Source organism: Teleopsis dalmanni, chromosome 2 (assembly GCF_002237135.1).
Source record: "Teleopsis dalmanni isolate 2A chromosome 2, ASM223713v2, whole genome shotgun sequence".
Lineage (NCBI taxonomy): Eukaryota > Metazoa > Arthropoda > Insecta > Diptera > Diopsidae > Teleopsis > Teleopsis dalmanni.
Window position 1 is genome coordinate 7,358,370 of NC_051847.1, and position 15,468 is coordinate 7,373,837.

At 29.3% G+C, this 15,468-nt stretch overlaps 5 protein-coding genes across 6 annotated transcripts in view; 2 read left to right on the forward strand and 3 right to left on the reverse strand.

Moving 5' to 3' along the window:
- Window positions 1–6,064, reverse strand: part of LOC119684946 (alpha-protein kinase 1-like) — a 29,339-nt gene extending 23,275 nt beyond the window's left edge. The window contains exon 1 of one of the 2 annotated variants that reach the window (XM_038099104.1): window positions 5,904–6,064. The gene's annotated coding sequence lies outside the window, so the exon portion shown is untranslated. The remainder of the gene's footprint in view (window positions 1–5,903) is intronic. The other variant, XM_038099102.1, reaches the window with a different exon arrangement.
- The window catches only part of LOC119684897 (putative uncharacterized protein DDB_G0292292), a gene marked incomplete at its 3' end in the record, with an annotated part of 137,368 nt that overhangs the window by 80,609 nt on the left and 41,291 nt on the right, over window positions 1–15,468 (reverse strand). The window lies entirely within an intron of this gene.
- On the forward strand, window positions 7,385–9,095 carry LOC119684954 (zinc finger protein 277-like). Its single transcript, XM_038099116.1, has 2 exons — window positions 7,385–7,699; window positions 7,926–9,095. The coding sequence occupies exons 1-2, from the start codon at window positions 7,444–7,446 to the stop codon at window positions 9,050–9,052; spliced, it is 1,383 nt and encodes a 460-aa protein (XP_037955044.1). The 5' UTR covers window positions 7,385–7,443; the 3' UTR covers window positions 9,053–9,095.
- LOC119684955 (pre-mRNA-splicing factor Syf2) lies at window positions 9,176–10,002 on the reverse strand. Its single transcript, XM_038099117.1, has one exon. The coding sequence runs from the start codon at window positions 9,885–9,887 to the stop codon at window positions 9,210–9,212; it is 678 nt and encodes a 225-aa protein (XP_037955045.1). The 5' UTR covers window positions 9,888–10,002; the 3' UTR covers window positions 9,176–9,209.
- LOC119684947 lies at window positions 11,577–15,080 on the forward strand. The gene is made up of 4 exons (XM_038099105.1): window positions 11,577–12,218; window positions 12,286–13,149; window positions 13,590–14,095; window positions 14,219–15,080. The coding sequence occupies exons 1-4, from the start codon at window positions 11,672–11,674 to the stop codon at window positions 15,077–15,079; spliced, it is 2,778 nt and encodes a 925-aa protein (XP_037955033.1). The 5' UTR covers window positions 11,577–11,671; the 3' UTR covers window position 15,080.

Sequence of the window (15,468 nt, forward strand, 5' to 3'; positions counted from 1 at the left end):
ATATAACATTTTAAAAAAGAAAAATCGCAGGTATTCTTTAAAATGCTTGTTGTTATGTTAAGATTTTTTGTGTACACACAAATCGTAGTTACAACTACGGTATATTATAATTAATTATAATTAATTATAATTTCAAAACCAAATAAGACGAAATAGTGATAATAAAAAGTAAACCCTTTAAATTATTGCTTTAATACTCAATTCCAATTTCAATAGAAAACCAAAAAAAAAAATTGCGTATTTGCAGTTGGAAAAGTATCTCAATGAAAGGTGAGTTTGTGATTAAAGAAAGTTTCCCTTAATTATTTCATATTTGTTTTGATATTCAAAGAATTCGGAAAACATTACTAAATTCGAGTTTGTACACAAAATATTGTTTATATTTTATATAAATTATACAGATACAGAGTAAAAGTATTACTCTACTACACAAAGACCCTTTATTTGGCTCACTTTCTTTTCCTTTATTTTTTTTAATTACAAATGAAGTGAGATCAAAATTTTCTGCATCGGTTGGGATTGGTAGATTGATTTGATTAATTCATTAAGGTTATTATATATTATATTATATATGGTGGGACGTTGGGACAGCGCACTGTCCAACAAGTGGCCCCACTGAAGTGAAGGATTAGTCGAAGTAGACCACGAAACTACTTGAGTCCTTTTTCGTCCTTCGATTCTCGGATGTTGTTATTGAGTTAAAGCTGGGGTGGCTTTCGTTCGCATAACTACATCTTTTGTTAATGCAAGCAGCTCATTTAGCTTGAGGTTTCCAATCAATAAGGTTACTATTGAATTAACAAAACATTACATTTAGTGAATATTTATTTTTACAGTAATTTCTAGTCATTATACAATAAGGAATAAGGAATCAGTGACAAAGACAATAAATAAAGCAAATTTTAAATTTTTATTTACACCATAACCAGGTTTGGTTATTAAATCAGTATTAAAATATAATTTAAATAAAGAATAAAAATTTTAGGGTAAATCTGCTTTTAAGTTTTCTACTATACAAAATTTGTAAAAGTCTTCTTTAAAAGAAAATATTAAAATTAATTGATTACATTTGTATTATACGGCTGTATTTAGAGGACTGAAAACTTAAAGACATATACTCCCACTCACCTATAATCAGCACAATAAGGAATACGTCAGGTGCGCGCCGACAGATGATATATGTATTAATAATTTTCTGTTTGGCGTGCACACGAATATTGCTTAATATATTGCTTTGAAGAAAATTACAATAATTGCACCTGCTGATATGAAATATATTATATACATTATATAGATACATTATATTAATGTATATATATATGTATATTATATACATTATATAGATACATTATGTTAATGTATATATATATATATATATATATATAAATATGCAGATAATATATTTTGCTTGGAAACAACTGAAATGGCAAACATTTAGTTAAAAGAATGCCCACAAAACCTTATTAACCGGAAACTGAAAACCTAGCGAAAGTTTATTCTAACAAAGAATTAAAATCTAAATTTTTATCAACCACTTTCGCTACTTTTTCTCATACAAAAATATTAGATAGAAATAAAAATAAAGAATCTTTCCAATTCATCTAGAAAAGCGAAAGAAAATAAGTGCCACATAAAAGTAAAAATACCGAGCAAAGAAATAATGAAATGGCAATAGCACATAAAAAATCTTTATTTTGTTCCCCGATAATATGAAGAGGCGTTTTGCGGAATTTCGGACGTCAGTCAAATACCGATCTGACGTCATTAGAAAATTTTATCTTTTTCAAAAATTACTTTCGCATTAAAAAACAATAATATTAAATAAAATTGCGGGAGGAGAAAATAAGAAAATAAGAGAGGGAAAAGAGTAACGAGCAGATAAATATATGCGTCTTACATTATATATAAATATATTAGTAGGCTAATAAAATAAAGAGAACAGAGAAGTTAATACATTAGATAAATTACACATATTAATTATTTTAAAAAATAAGGGTTTTTAAGTACTAAATTTTTGTTTGTTAGCATAACAATTTTAAAATCATGTTTTAAAGGCAACCTGATAGACATCCAAAGTAAACACAATTTACTAAACAATGGAACGTGGATTATGGCGTATGTTAAAAAATTCGATCTAGTTTTCGGAAAATTGAAAAAAAAGAAGACATACGTTTTATACGATTACCCTAAATAAATTTCAACTACCAAGCTAGAAGTAGTTTACATTTCAGTTTTTTATGATGTTAATGTCTCAGATATTAATATCCCACTTTCAACGGCTAAGCGGGCAAGCAAACTAATCAAAAATATTTGGGTATAACTTTAAAAAAAACCTAGGCAGATAAAATTCCTGTCAGATCTCAACATCTATTTGCCTCAAACTGAACAAAAATCGCACCAGTTAGCTGTTTTAACTAAAGCGGAACCGGCTCAGCACAACAGTATTGGTGGTTCTGAAGACGAGAAGGAATCGTGGTCACCTTCTTTCTCAACACCAATCTTTGGCCAGTTGCGGTCAAAGACCCTTTCCTTTTCGACCAGACAGTGTTAATATTAGCATGTATAATATTAACTTTATATGCCTGACATTTCTCAGAATAGACGGTACATGATATTGTTTGGTGACAAAGATCTGATTAGATTGACAATCACTGTGCAAAGTTTTGATTCGATCGACAACGATTAACAACATATATTTTATTTACAAAGTATATAGGGTATAAAAATACTACAAAAATAAAGTTTATCAATTAAATCAATATTTTTATCTAATTCCATGGCGCCACTTTGACGACCGAATTCCATTCCTCGCTAGTTTTATTATTGCTCGGTTTTAGTAACACGCCCGCACTAAGCTTTTAAACATTATAAATTATGTGTGACATAGATAAAACTATATATACATTTATACATTAATACATTAAAAAGAAATTGGACGGTTTATTGATTCAAATTTATATTATGGAAAAGCTAAAAAATATATTAAAATCTAAAAATAATAATAAAAAAATATTAAATGCATAAATAAAACTATTGTTAGCACCTGTTGTGTCAAAGAGAACATTGAAGAGAGTAAAAAAAGAGAAGACGCAAAGCTAAGAACCACGGGTAACAACTGTTGATGTAGATAATTTATGAAAATTTTCATAATAACTGTATATAAATAAACCGAATCGTTGTAAGGTGTTCCCTAATCACTGCTGATAACCAAAATAAAATTTGCTATCAAAAATACTAGTTATGACCAGTTAATACATGTTTGCCGTCATAATATATCTTTCGTCTGCACAATAACCATTTGACGTCAAAAATTTACAAGTAAAGAAAACCACATATTAAACATACTTATAATGCAAAGTAATATTTCGGTGTGACATTTGCCACCAGTAGGTGTGGAAGCATATGCATAGAAGATACTAAAAATCCTTTACATACATATGTAATCTATAAGATATTTGTGAATACAATGAATACATTTTAAACGATGAGAATTAATTTTAAGTGCAAATTATAGTCAGATATTTGAAAAAATCGAATTTTTAATTCGATTGATTAAAAATATAAAATAACCAACTCACTGAAGTATTAAACCTTAATATAATTAGATTATTGTAGCTTATTATTATAATGTGTAACATTAATTAATATTAGTAAAACCTGTTTGTTTTTGAATAGTTCAATTAAACAAAGCACCACTGTTTGAAATAAATTGCTATTAAATTTTTTTTCATAATATATAAAAATTAAATATATATAAAATTAAGCCATACAAAGGCGTAGCTCATATACCCTTTACACAAAGTTGTTGTTGTAGACGTGAACGATTTTGTTTTTATCTCGGTAGCACATATACTAAAGTATAGTTGCTAAATAACCAAATTTAAGAAAATAATGTAAAAAAATCAAAAAGATTTTCATATTGCATCTGCATCTGAATTAATATACATACAGAAATATTAAAAATAGTGGAATGAAAATTTTGGTTAAAAGTTATAGATAAATACAGCAGTTCTTGATAAATTTGAAGATCACTTTTCACCTTATATAGTAGGAATTATCAAATTTAAACTGATCGATTCTTTTTTTTTTTTGTTTTAAAAAAAGTTGGAACGTCAAAAATACTTTAAAGTCGATCGAAATTAAAGTTAAAATCCTAACAAACAAAACCGATCGATACAGTTTGTCATAATAATATAGTAGCCATACTTAATATTCAAGTGTTATAAATGGTATAGAGTAGAGTGTTTTCTAGGAAAACATAAATCAGAACCATTTCAGCCTCTTTATCAATTAATAATCAATTAAAAATACATCAGAACCTTTATATATAAATAATCATCATATGTCAAATACATATTATCTGAATTGATCACATACCAAATGAAGGAAAATCTACACAGATTGTACAGTTTTAATTATATGATTTATATGGAGTCATGGGTTACCTGATTCTGCTTATTACGATAAATATTCCAACGTCCGTTAACACGAAGTATACGAGGTGTTTTCTATAAAGTCGGTCGGTATGTGCAACACAACAATATGTGTTGAAACAATATTAGATGGATTCTTATAGTCAACTAATTGAGGATATATACATAAGTATATTTGTGTCGCTAATATCATTACAAACAACTCAACAAACTCCTTATTAGGTCTGTTCTACGAGCTACTCGTAGTAACTTTAAATAACACTGTGTAACACAGTGCGTTCTACCAGCTAATTTTCGAGTAAATGAGAGAGCGTAACATCCCTGTCAAAATTTGAAAATGCTGCACAGACTTTACTCGTACATTTTATTTCAAGTAAAATTTGTGTTGATGTGTGAATCAGCTGTTTTGATTTGAATTTAAACTTTTGTATTGTTTATTTGCGCGGTACTGGTGTTCTCCAGACTACACAAAGCTGTTCCATGAAAATCTGTGTAAAGAGTGTAATTTGGCACTTTGTTTGTGTTACGCTCTCAATTGGTACTTTACTTGTGTTTTACTCGAGTTTGACTATGAGTAATTGGTGGAATAGACCTATTAAAATGTATACAAAGTTGTCTCTTAATTGTTGAGAATGCTATCTTGTACTCTTCTTAATCAGTATTGCTTCCGAATTTTCCGAAAAGAACAAGTACAGACCAAAAATACAAAAAAAAAAATATTTGAATCCAAAAACAGAGCATAAACTTAAAAATTTCAAAAGAAAAAATTTTAATGAATGGAAATTAAAAAGAAATGACAAAATTTGCTACTGCAAGAAAAACAACAAAATCAAAAACAACAAAACTTTTATATTTTCCAAATTTTTTATTTTTTGCGATTGCTTTTTGCAAAACGAGTAGACTTTATCAGCGGAAATAATTTCCAACTTGCAAAATAAAAACATATCTTACGTATGAAAGCACAAGCAGTTAAGAAGTAAAGGAGTGAACGGGTTTATTTTTATATATTATCAGCACCTTTATATGTGTTTTATGTCGTCGACTGAAACTGTGTGTCGAAAGCGGCACATACTGGCATTAAAAACAGGTGACATTGATAAAGCAATTTATGTATTTGATAAAATTTCACATGAAAATTTATTTTGTGTCTGCGTTAAATTTGTACCTTCGTCCGTAAAAATGAAATGTAATAAAACGAAAGAATAGAATAAAATTTCAAGAAGGCAAAATAATAAACCACCCACGAAAATAGACCACACTGTACGCCATGAATTGACAAAGGGAGAATATTGCATCCAATTAATACACACTGCACAGATAAACACAATTATATATGTAATATATTTCGAAAACAAACAACCCAATTTTCAAAATTTTTTTTAATAATGAATGAATAATACCAAACATTAGGAATTACTGCCTTTCTTTTTATAAATTTATATTGTTTTGCGTTATAATAAATACACTTACCACAAAAAAAAACTTTAATGCAAATTGAATTTTTATTTTAATACGATTTTTATCTTTTGTTCTCGTTTTTGCAATATATTTTCACGAACACTTTCTTTAAAGCTATAATTCATAACTTATTCTATACAATTCTATATAGCTGCGAATTATTGCGACTGAAATATATTAATATACACACGAATATTTATTAAAAAAAAGAATATATTGTGAAATAATGATAAAACTTTTAACAGAAAAATAATCTTATTACGAAAAAATATTATTTATCACTGGACTGTCATACGACGACATTTTTTATTCTCCGTATGTAGAGTTGAGGACTCAAAAATATACTATTCACAATAGAAAGAATAAATATTTGGAGCGATCAAATATATGTTCTCATGTTATAAATGGAAAATTACTTAAACATATTTAATTAAAAAATAGTTACAACCAAAAAATATTTCAACAAATTACGACACACGTATTAATTTTCTAATACCTCTTTAGCTGTGCGAAAAAAAAATTATTTGCATGAAATAGTCTAAAGCGACGTCAAATAGCATAGTTTATTATTTGTGCTCTTTTTATAATTATTTCAAGAGTTAGTTGAGCACTTCTTTATTTTAGGGGTATTCAGGCAACTGATTAGTTGTTTAGTTGATTCAAAAACTTCATATAAAAACAATTTAGCATTTTGATGTTAATCAGTTGCTTGAACGACCCAAAATGCGTAATCTGATTAGTTTGTTGTGTGTAATTTCCTTGGCAGCACTCGCATCAACAGCAAAAGCGAAACATACGTTAACAGTGAAAATTATTTACACACGATTCAAACAGCTGAGAGAGATAGCTAACAAATTTCTATACAAAAGTTCATTTTAAGTTATTATTACGACACTTGGGACTGGCAGCACTATTAATCAAATTTGTACTAATCTGAGAATCACCGAAATAGTTGATTCTCTACTTAGTTTAATAAATTTGAAACAACATTATAATTATATTATAATTTGAAAGCTTATAACGAATTATTTCTAGCGTAATGTTCTTTATTTGAGCTTCGTTTTAAAAGTAATTAAACAATTTTTATTTATATTATCTATTATCTTATATCAAATATACCTTCCAATATTTACTTGTAATAATTTGTTTGTAATAAGTTTTGGGAAAAAATAAGCTTAACAACATTTTAATTTAATGTATCCGCTTTGTTTTTATGAAAAAACTATACTTTTTAAATCCTAATTATAACTAATAAGTTTTTATTTAAATTTAAGTAACTATTTACTCTAATTTCACTAAAACTACATACGGTAAGCGATCTTTCATAAAAGATCGCAAACAAGAACTGCATATTTACACAATTTACACAAGAAATTTAGTATTAAGTGCCAGATAATTGTGAAAATTTTGTATGTGATTATTGTGAATAGTTTATTACGGAATCGTTTTCACAGCTGTTTTTTGGCATGTTTTGCTTTCAAGCTCCAAGAAATACTTTGCCTTTTCTAAGGTTTTGAGTTCAAAATCAAGATTTTCTTAATGTAATATAGAAATGGATGAAGCGTTAGAGAAATTTAAAACTCCAATTGAAGTTCTTCCGGTGCTATTATTTAATGAATCGTCACATACCGAAGATAATGAAAATAGCACAATTGATTGTTTAAAATGTGACAATAGTTATACATTCCCAAGGGACAAGGATGAATATTTAGCGCATTTATTTCTTATACATCGCTTAGTTATTGCAGATGTTGAAGACATAGCTTGTTTAACAGATTATTTATTATATTGGCAAACTGAATTTAAAAGTATGTATATATATATGAATTTGTATATAAGAACAACAAGTATATAAATTTGAATATTTTGAACTCTTATGAAATTGAGAGTTTTTTTTTTATCAGATTCATTCATTCATAAGATTACTAGAATACTGTAGACTTTTACTAAGTTTTTATTGTTTTTCCTCCATTTAAAATTAAATACTATATTATTATCATATTTTATTACAGCACTTATTTCTTCTTATTTTAGATCATGAACTTGAAGAATATTGCACAACTATGTTACTAGATCAATTGCCAGATGGGAGGCCAGCTAAGAACGAGAGATATTACTTACTCTGCGATATACTTCCTAAAGATTTTGAATTGCGAAAGCGGTTGCAACATCAGAGTCTGGAAAGAGCTTTAGCTAAACATCAATTCGAGCTAACTGATCGTAATTTTTCTAAGGAATGTTTATATTGTCGGGATGTAATCAGTGGTCTACGATCTGATTACTTATTACATCTTTTCAATAAACACTTTTTACAATTAGGCAAACCAGAAAATCTTGTTTACGTAGATGAACTAATATCCAAGGTGCAATATAACCTAGAGCATCTTATTTGTCTTTATTGCGAAAAGATTTTTAAAGACCGCATTGCACTTAAAGAACACATGCGTAAGAAAGGTCATAAACGTATCAACGAGAGTAATCGAACCTACGATAAATATTATCTGGAAAATTATCGCATAGATAAACAAAACAAAACTTCAAAACATTTTAACCAAAATAAGAAATCTCGAAAAGAAAACCCACAAACGTCCAAAAATATTACAAGAGGAGAGCCCAAAACAAGTATTAACGAGGGCAGTGTTGATTTTGATCAACGTATTAAGAATAGTAGTGATGATAACGATTCAGATTGGTCCGACTGGAATGATGACAAGCTTCCACCATTGAATTGTCTGTTTTGTAATCAAAAAGAAAATGACTACAAGTCCTTCAAAGAACATGTACTTAATAAACATCAGGTAGACTTTGATGAAAGCATACGTTCTCTTAATTTTTATCAAAAAATCAAAGTCGTTAACTATGTGAGACGTCAAATATGCCTGTTTCGTTGTGTTACTTGCAATTTACGTTGTGAAAATTCAGAACTTTTATTTGAACACATGATAACACAGCAGCATCTTGGTATTGGAACTAAAAAACAATGGGATAAACCTGAGTACTTTTTTCCAACTTATGAAGATGACGGCTTGCTATATATTCTAGACGATAATCCGAATGATGACACAGACGAGACTGTCGTGCGTATCATTTCAGAAGACACTATGGCTCAAATAAACAAGGACGCCGAACGTCTGTCACTAGAGGGCTTTCAATATTTATAATACATAAAAAATTTTAACGCACTAATAAATTTTTATTATTTAATTTTTATTTTTTACTTATATATTTTTATTTAAACATTATCTTAATATTACCTAAAAATATTCTCAATCGATGTTCATTTATTTACATCAACATAATTAGATTATCACTTTTAAATTAAATGGCCGTGCCACGCTCCAAATTTTGTTTGATTTCTGCAGTGTGCTCACCATAGAAACGTTCGAGTTTCTTGTTAAATTTAGAGTTACGTTCATTAATAAAGTCAACGTCGGCATCATCATTATAAATACGTCGTCTGGAGTATTTCTTTCTTCGTTCAATTTGTTGTTCTAAATCTTTGACCATATTATTGATTGCGGCAGGTGTGTCTTTGGTCAAACCATGCAAAACTGTGTTTGGACCACCATAGAATGCATCACCTAATTCAGCCTTTTGTTTTTCATATTTTCCCATATCACGCGGAGGCATATTTTTAACTAATCGACTATGTTGCCGCGCTGTTTGTGCTTCGTACGTGGAAAACCCCAAATCTGGGTTTTTCTTCCTTTTTTTCTTTTCGATGCGTTCTGCATCAACTGCAGACACTTCTAATAATTTTAAACGTTCATAGTCCTTTCCTGCAGCTTTCGCTTCAGTACGAGCTTTTTCATCAGCTATTATCCAATCCGCTTGACGTTTTCGCGCTTCCCAATTATTTGGCAATTTTTTACGAGCATCCTCAGCTACGACTTCTTGATGATTTTCTGTACGGGCATTTTGACGTAATTTATGCAAATTTCGTAAACGCTCCTTTCGCTCAGCTAGTTTTTCAGCTGCAGTGTTATTAGTTTCCATTATCTTGTTATTATTTGATTTTATACGACTGAACAATTAAAAAAATAAAATTTACACAATTTTTACTTTCCTTATGAATCACAACAGAAACAATGCGAACGTCAAAAATAGTAACCAGTGGCCGAACATATAATACAAGAGGTGTAACATCAAGCAAAGAAATTAAATTAGAGTTGCCAATATACAAAAAATAAATACAAAGGAGTGCCAAGTAATTTTTATGCAATAACTTCCAAAAATTTTTTTTCTCTAATATTTTTGTGTATGTGACCGCAAAATAATAAAATTCATTTTACAATTCTGTATTTTACTGCAATTACCTACTTAACTTAAAATGTACTCTCATAACATCTGCCAGCTATGGAGCGAGCACATGACGCATTTAAAATATACAGTTGTAATATGTCCAATCTGTCATGGATTGAATTAATTCTGATTCTTAAAATAAGTTTTTAAGCTGGTTTGGATTTATTAATGTAAGCAAAACGTATAATAACATTTTTATTGTACATTTAAGTTAATTTTAGCTGTATATAAATTAGTTCATATATGCTCAAACGAATTAATTTATTTAATGTAAAACTCTAATACAACCATGTGTATCAGTTCCGTTTTTAACAACTGATATCATAATAAATGCAATTAATATATTAATAGATGGCAATTTAAATTCTTATTTTAGTATTATATGCCATAAAAATAGAAATATTAGGTAAATTTTCTTTAATTACTATTACCTTTTATAATCGTATATTGTATTCTCAATTTATATTTCACTTACTTCTATTAGCAATAATTGCATAAGTGTTTACACTATCATTCTATTACGTAATGAAGAAAATTGAACTTTCAATCTTTTTAAAAATCTGAAAAATCAAATTGACACAGTTTATATATTGTTAGTTTTTACGAAAGAAAGTTTTAATATAGTAGAACTGTTAGCGACGTTTCGATAAAGAATTCAAAATTTTTTTAACTCTCCATAAGTAAATATTGTGAAGTAAATAAAAGAAATTAAGTTTCATCATTATATATATTTTATTTATATTAGTTATAATGCAATATGTCTAAGTCACTGAATTAACTTCACAAATAAAAATTAATAATAATAATAATAATAATTAATAAGTTAAAGTTCACATTATAATGAGCTCATTTATGAAGCTCTCAGAACTTTTATAAACTTCACTTAATAATATATCACACAAAAAAATTATATGATAAATCTTGATATAATAAATCTTTTATATACATTTTATGTATCAATTACATATTCAATTAATAAAAACAAAGATTTTATTAAATACTTACTTCCTCAGTGTTTTTGTTTATATATTACATATATTTCAAATTTCAAATTTTGGGAAATATATTTTTAGGGCTGCATTCGACATTTTTCGCCTTAAATAAGCTGATTTGTTAATAATGAGCTCAATCATATGAAAGCAAGCTTAATCAAGTCTTTTAAAAAAATGCAATTCAAATCTTGGATTAATTAAATGATAAAACCAATTTATGTAGAGTGCATTGTTAGTTCTTTTTCTCTGATCTGAATGAGATATCACTTACAAATAAACAAATAAGCAAGTTGTCAAGAGCAATTAAAAATACCAAAAATGCCACTCCGGAAAAAATTTCCCTTTGAGGTAAATTATAGTAACGGCATTTCAACATATTTCATTTGGTTATTACGGCATATTTATTACATTGATTTATAATTGGAGGTTCATCAACATAATCTTTATTGTATTAAAATAAAATAACATCAGTATTCAACTATAATAATGATTGCAAATGAAGCTGCTATTAATAAAACAAATGTGAATTCCACAGAGAAAGAAAACTTGGATCAAACTAAACAGCATGTAGGGAAAACATTTGGTAAAGCTCGAGTAAATGATTTGGTTAAGTCCGAGGGTGCTGGTAAAATATTTCAACGCGAACAGTTCTTAAAAAAATATATTGAAGCAAGAAAAGAAACTAAATTGGGAGGTGAAAATAATATGAAGTTGCGTGCCACGCCATTGGCGCCAATGAATAAACAATTTTCAGCCAAAATAACGGCCTCCAGTAGAACTTTTTCGGCGCCAATATTAAAACCAGTGGTCGGGACATATAATACAAGAGGTGTAACATCAAGCAAAGAAATTAAGCGGCGGGAAACTGTTGACGGTATTAAAAATGCATCAAATGCTTACCATTTAAACCAAAAAGTTTCAGCGAAAGGTCCGAAAAGCAATAACATTCCAGACACTAAGCAAAAAATGTCAAAGGTGTTAAATGTGGAAAACATAAAGACCAAAACAAATCCAGTTGCAGGAGTTGCAGAAGGTATAATTCAAAAAAGTTTTTTTCTTTTATTAAATGAAATAAAATCTTAATCGTTTTTGTATTACAGAAAAACGCATCAAAAACCAAAATTTAACATCGCTGCAAAATATGAAAATAATGGCACCTACGAAGGTGGACAACACCCGCAGTAAGTTAATAACCAGAAAAGATACTAAAGCAACAAATAAAATTACAAGTTCAACTGCATCTACGGGAATACCCAGCAATAATAATCTTAAATGTAGCATTGTGGGGAGACCAGCTGTTACGGGAACTGGAACATTGAAAAAACAGTGCACGATCTCTGGTGGGACAGTCCAATCTGCTGCAAAAACTGGTAAACATGTTTCGACAGTACCAAAACCAATAGACTGCAGAAAAAGTAATTACTTTTATCCACTCAAGCCAAATAATAAGGATTATATTAACAAACCTAATGTTGAGATAAAGTGTGGTAGTTCGTGTAAAGATGAATGTATGCATTGCAAAAAGAAAACAGGTAAAAGAGATATTGGTAAAGTGGTTCAGATACCTGCCAATGTAACAACATCGCAAAAACATTTAATAAAAGCAACAAATACGGATAAAACCAGGAAATTCCTAAATACTGTCGAAGCATCTCATGAAATTTTTCAAACACCAAATGATTACAAGAGAGTGAAATCGTTTTACACAATTGTGACATCGACCAAATACTCACCACTCGACTGGACCGCTGAGGATATGAATGATAATATAAGTCCTATAGAACCAATAAAGCAACAGCATAAAATTGCTCTGCTTCAACCACCGTATGATAGTTTTTCAAAAAGTGGATTGGCTGGGCAACAAAGAAAATTTAAGTTTATCCGTTATTCAATATTGGAATCAACATATTCAACAGACATTGCAATGCCGTTAGAGTTACAAACAAATGAAGATCTTAAAAATGGTAGATATTTTATTTTTATACGCCGTGTGCGAGTTCGAGTAAATTGAGGTGAAGTAAATTTAAATTTCCTAGGAATTTTTTGCACTGCACTTTTGTAAATATTTATTTATTTATTGCACATATTTAATATTTTTGGTAAAAAGTTTTTAAATAAATTTTCTTATTTATTAAACATCTTATAAAATTTTTCTCTAAAAAATGGTAAATACCAAAATTCGCTGCCATGCCGAGATAATTTACTATTTCTATTTACCATCAATTTACTCGAACTACAATTCAACAATTTTGTAATTTTAAAATTGTATCACATAGAATGCTAAGCTACTATTGTCAAATCTATGTCTATTACGATTCTACAATATTTTAAATTTAAATCAGTTTGGAGAAAATTTATATAAAAATTTTTCATTTCTGCTGACTGTTCATAAATATTCTTTAAGATAAAATTATGGAATTTGGCAAAAGAGCAAAGGATAAAATCACCGCAGTTCCTGATGATGCTAACAATTGTTTGACTCCAAAAACTCGTACATCTCATGTGCAGCGTGAAGCAGCTAATCCAGAGAATCCCAATAATAATGGCCATGTTGAAGCAAAATCCGAGGTAAATGTTAAAGGCGATGCGAAATGCTTGCCGCGTGTAAATCTCTTTCAAAAACAATTGACTTGTGAAACAGAGCGCTTGGAAGCAATGTGTGCAGCTTGGGAGCAATATAAAATTGAAAATCTAAACTTATTAACAGCAAAAGCTGGAGATGATATGATAAATGTAGCAATCGGTCAGACAAAGTTGCTAACAGTGAAAAAGTTCTTACAATTCGAGCAACTGATTGACCGTTGCAGAAATGGGTTGCTTGGAAAGGGCACTTTTGATGACGGAAAAGAAGACAACAAACTTGTAACAGTTGATGACTTGGATGGATTTTGGTCACTTGTGTGTTTACAGGTAATTTATAAATATATTATTACGTATTAATTGAAAAGTGTAATAAATTCATATGTTACCGCATCTCACTTAATCATAATGTGCAATTTGGTTTTTGATAAGTTATTAATTTACAATTTATAGATTGATAACATTAATTCCCGTTTTGAAAACTTGACTCGCTGGCGTGATAATGGTTGGGTTGACCCCGATCTTAAGCCTGTACAAACAAAGGTAAAAAAATCCGGTAAACAAAAGCCACCTAGCAGTACCGCTAAACCTGCAGTTAACAATGCTCTATCAGATGTAATACGCAAGACCAAAGTATTAAATCAAAATAAGTTAAAAACAACACAACCGACAACTGCTGAAAACGTAAATTTTTCCAAGCCATCTCAAGAGTGTCCTTCAAATACCAACGGCAAAACTGTTCAGAACTGTGCTGGCGCTGGTACCTCGCGTACATCAATAATAGGTAAAGATAAAGGCAGTGGAGAAAATGTTATGCCCCAACAATCCCAAGAGCGTCCTCTTAATTCCAATAACAAGAAAGTTGAAAATTGTGCTGGTTCAACACAACAATCTACAGCAGTCAAAGATAAAGGTTGCGTACAACAACTAATAGCTCCATCATCCACCATTCCAATTACACGTGCTTCAATTGGTTTTAAATCTACTAAAAATGTACAACTACCAAAATCTCAGAAGGGAAACGAATTGTTAAATATTGCTTCTTCAGTTAAGGATCAACAGCAGAGTGATGAACTGGCCACAAATGCATGTAAACCAAAAACTACAAAAACAATTGTTCGGGCTGAAGAAAAATCAAATGCCTTTAATTCGAACAAGATAACAAACAATCCGAATTTGCCAAAAAATAAATTAACTGGTATAACTAACTTACCGAAGAGGCTTAACTCAAAGGACTGCGCAAGTGATAAAAATACACAAGTTACCAAAAAGGAACCGGAAGTAGGAACCCAGGATAAAAACGCCAAAAAATAGGGTAAAATGTAAACAAAATCTCGAAAGCCATACTAATTTTTTTTTATTTAGAAACAACCAGACCAAATATGGGTACTAAGTGTGGACTAGCAATTCCAAAATCTTAATGAATCGACAAAATTTTACCAAAACATATTTTTAAATTTTTCTGCAGAAATATTTTAATTATTGTACTCTTGTTATTTTAACACTGACTATATTTACGTCAACTAAATTTAAAAATTTTATGCCATGTTCAACAAAGTTGTATACAATAAACTATAGCTGTGCTTAATAACCAATTTTTTTCATATTCTCCCTATTCCGAATCACATGGAAATGAGAGTTATTTTCTCTTTTCCCAGTTCTTCTATTCTGAATAATATGGGAATGGGAATTTTTTCCCTAAT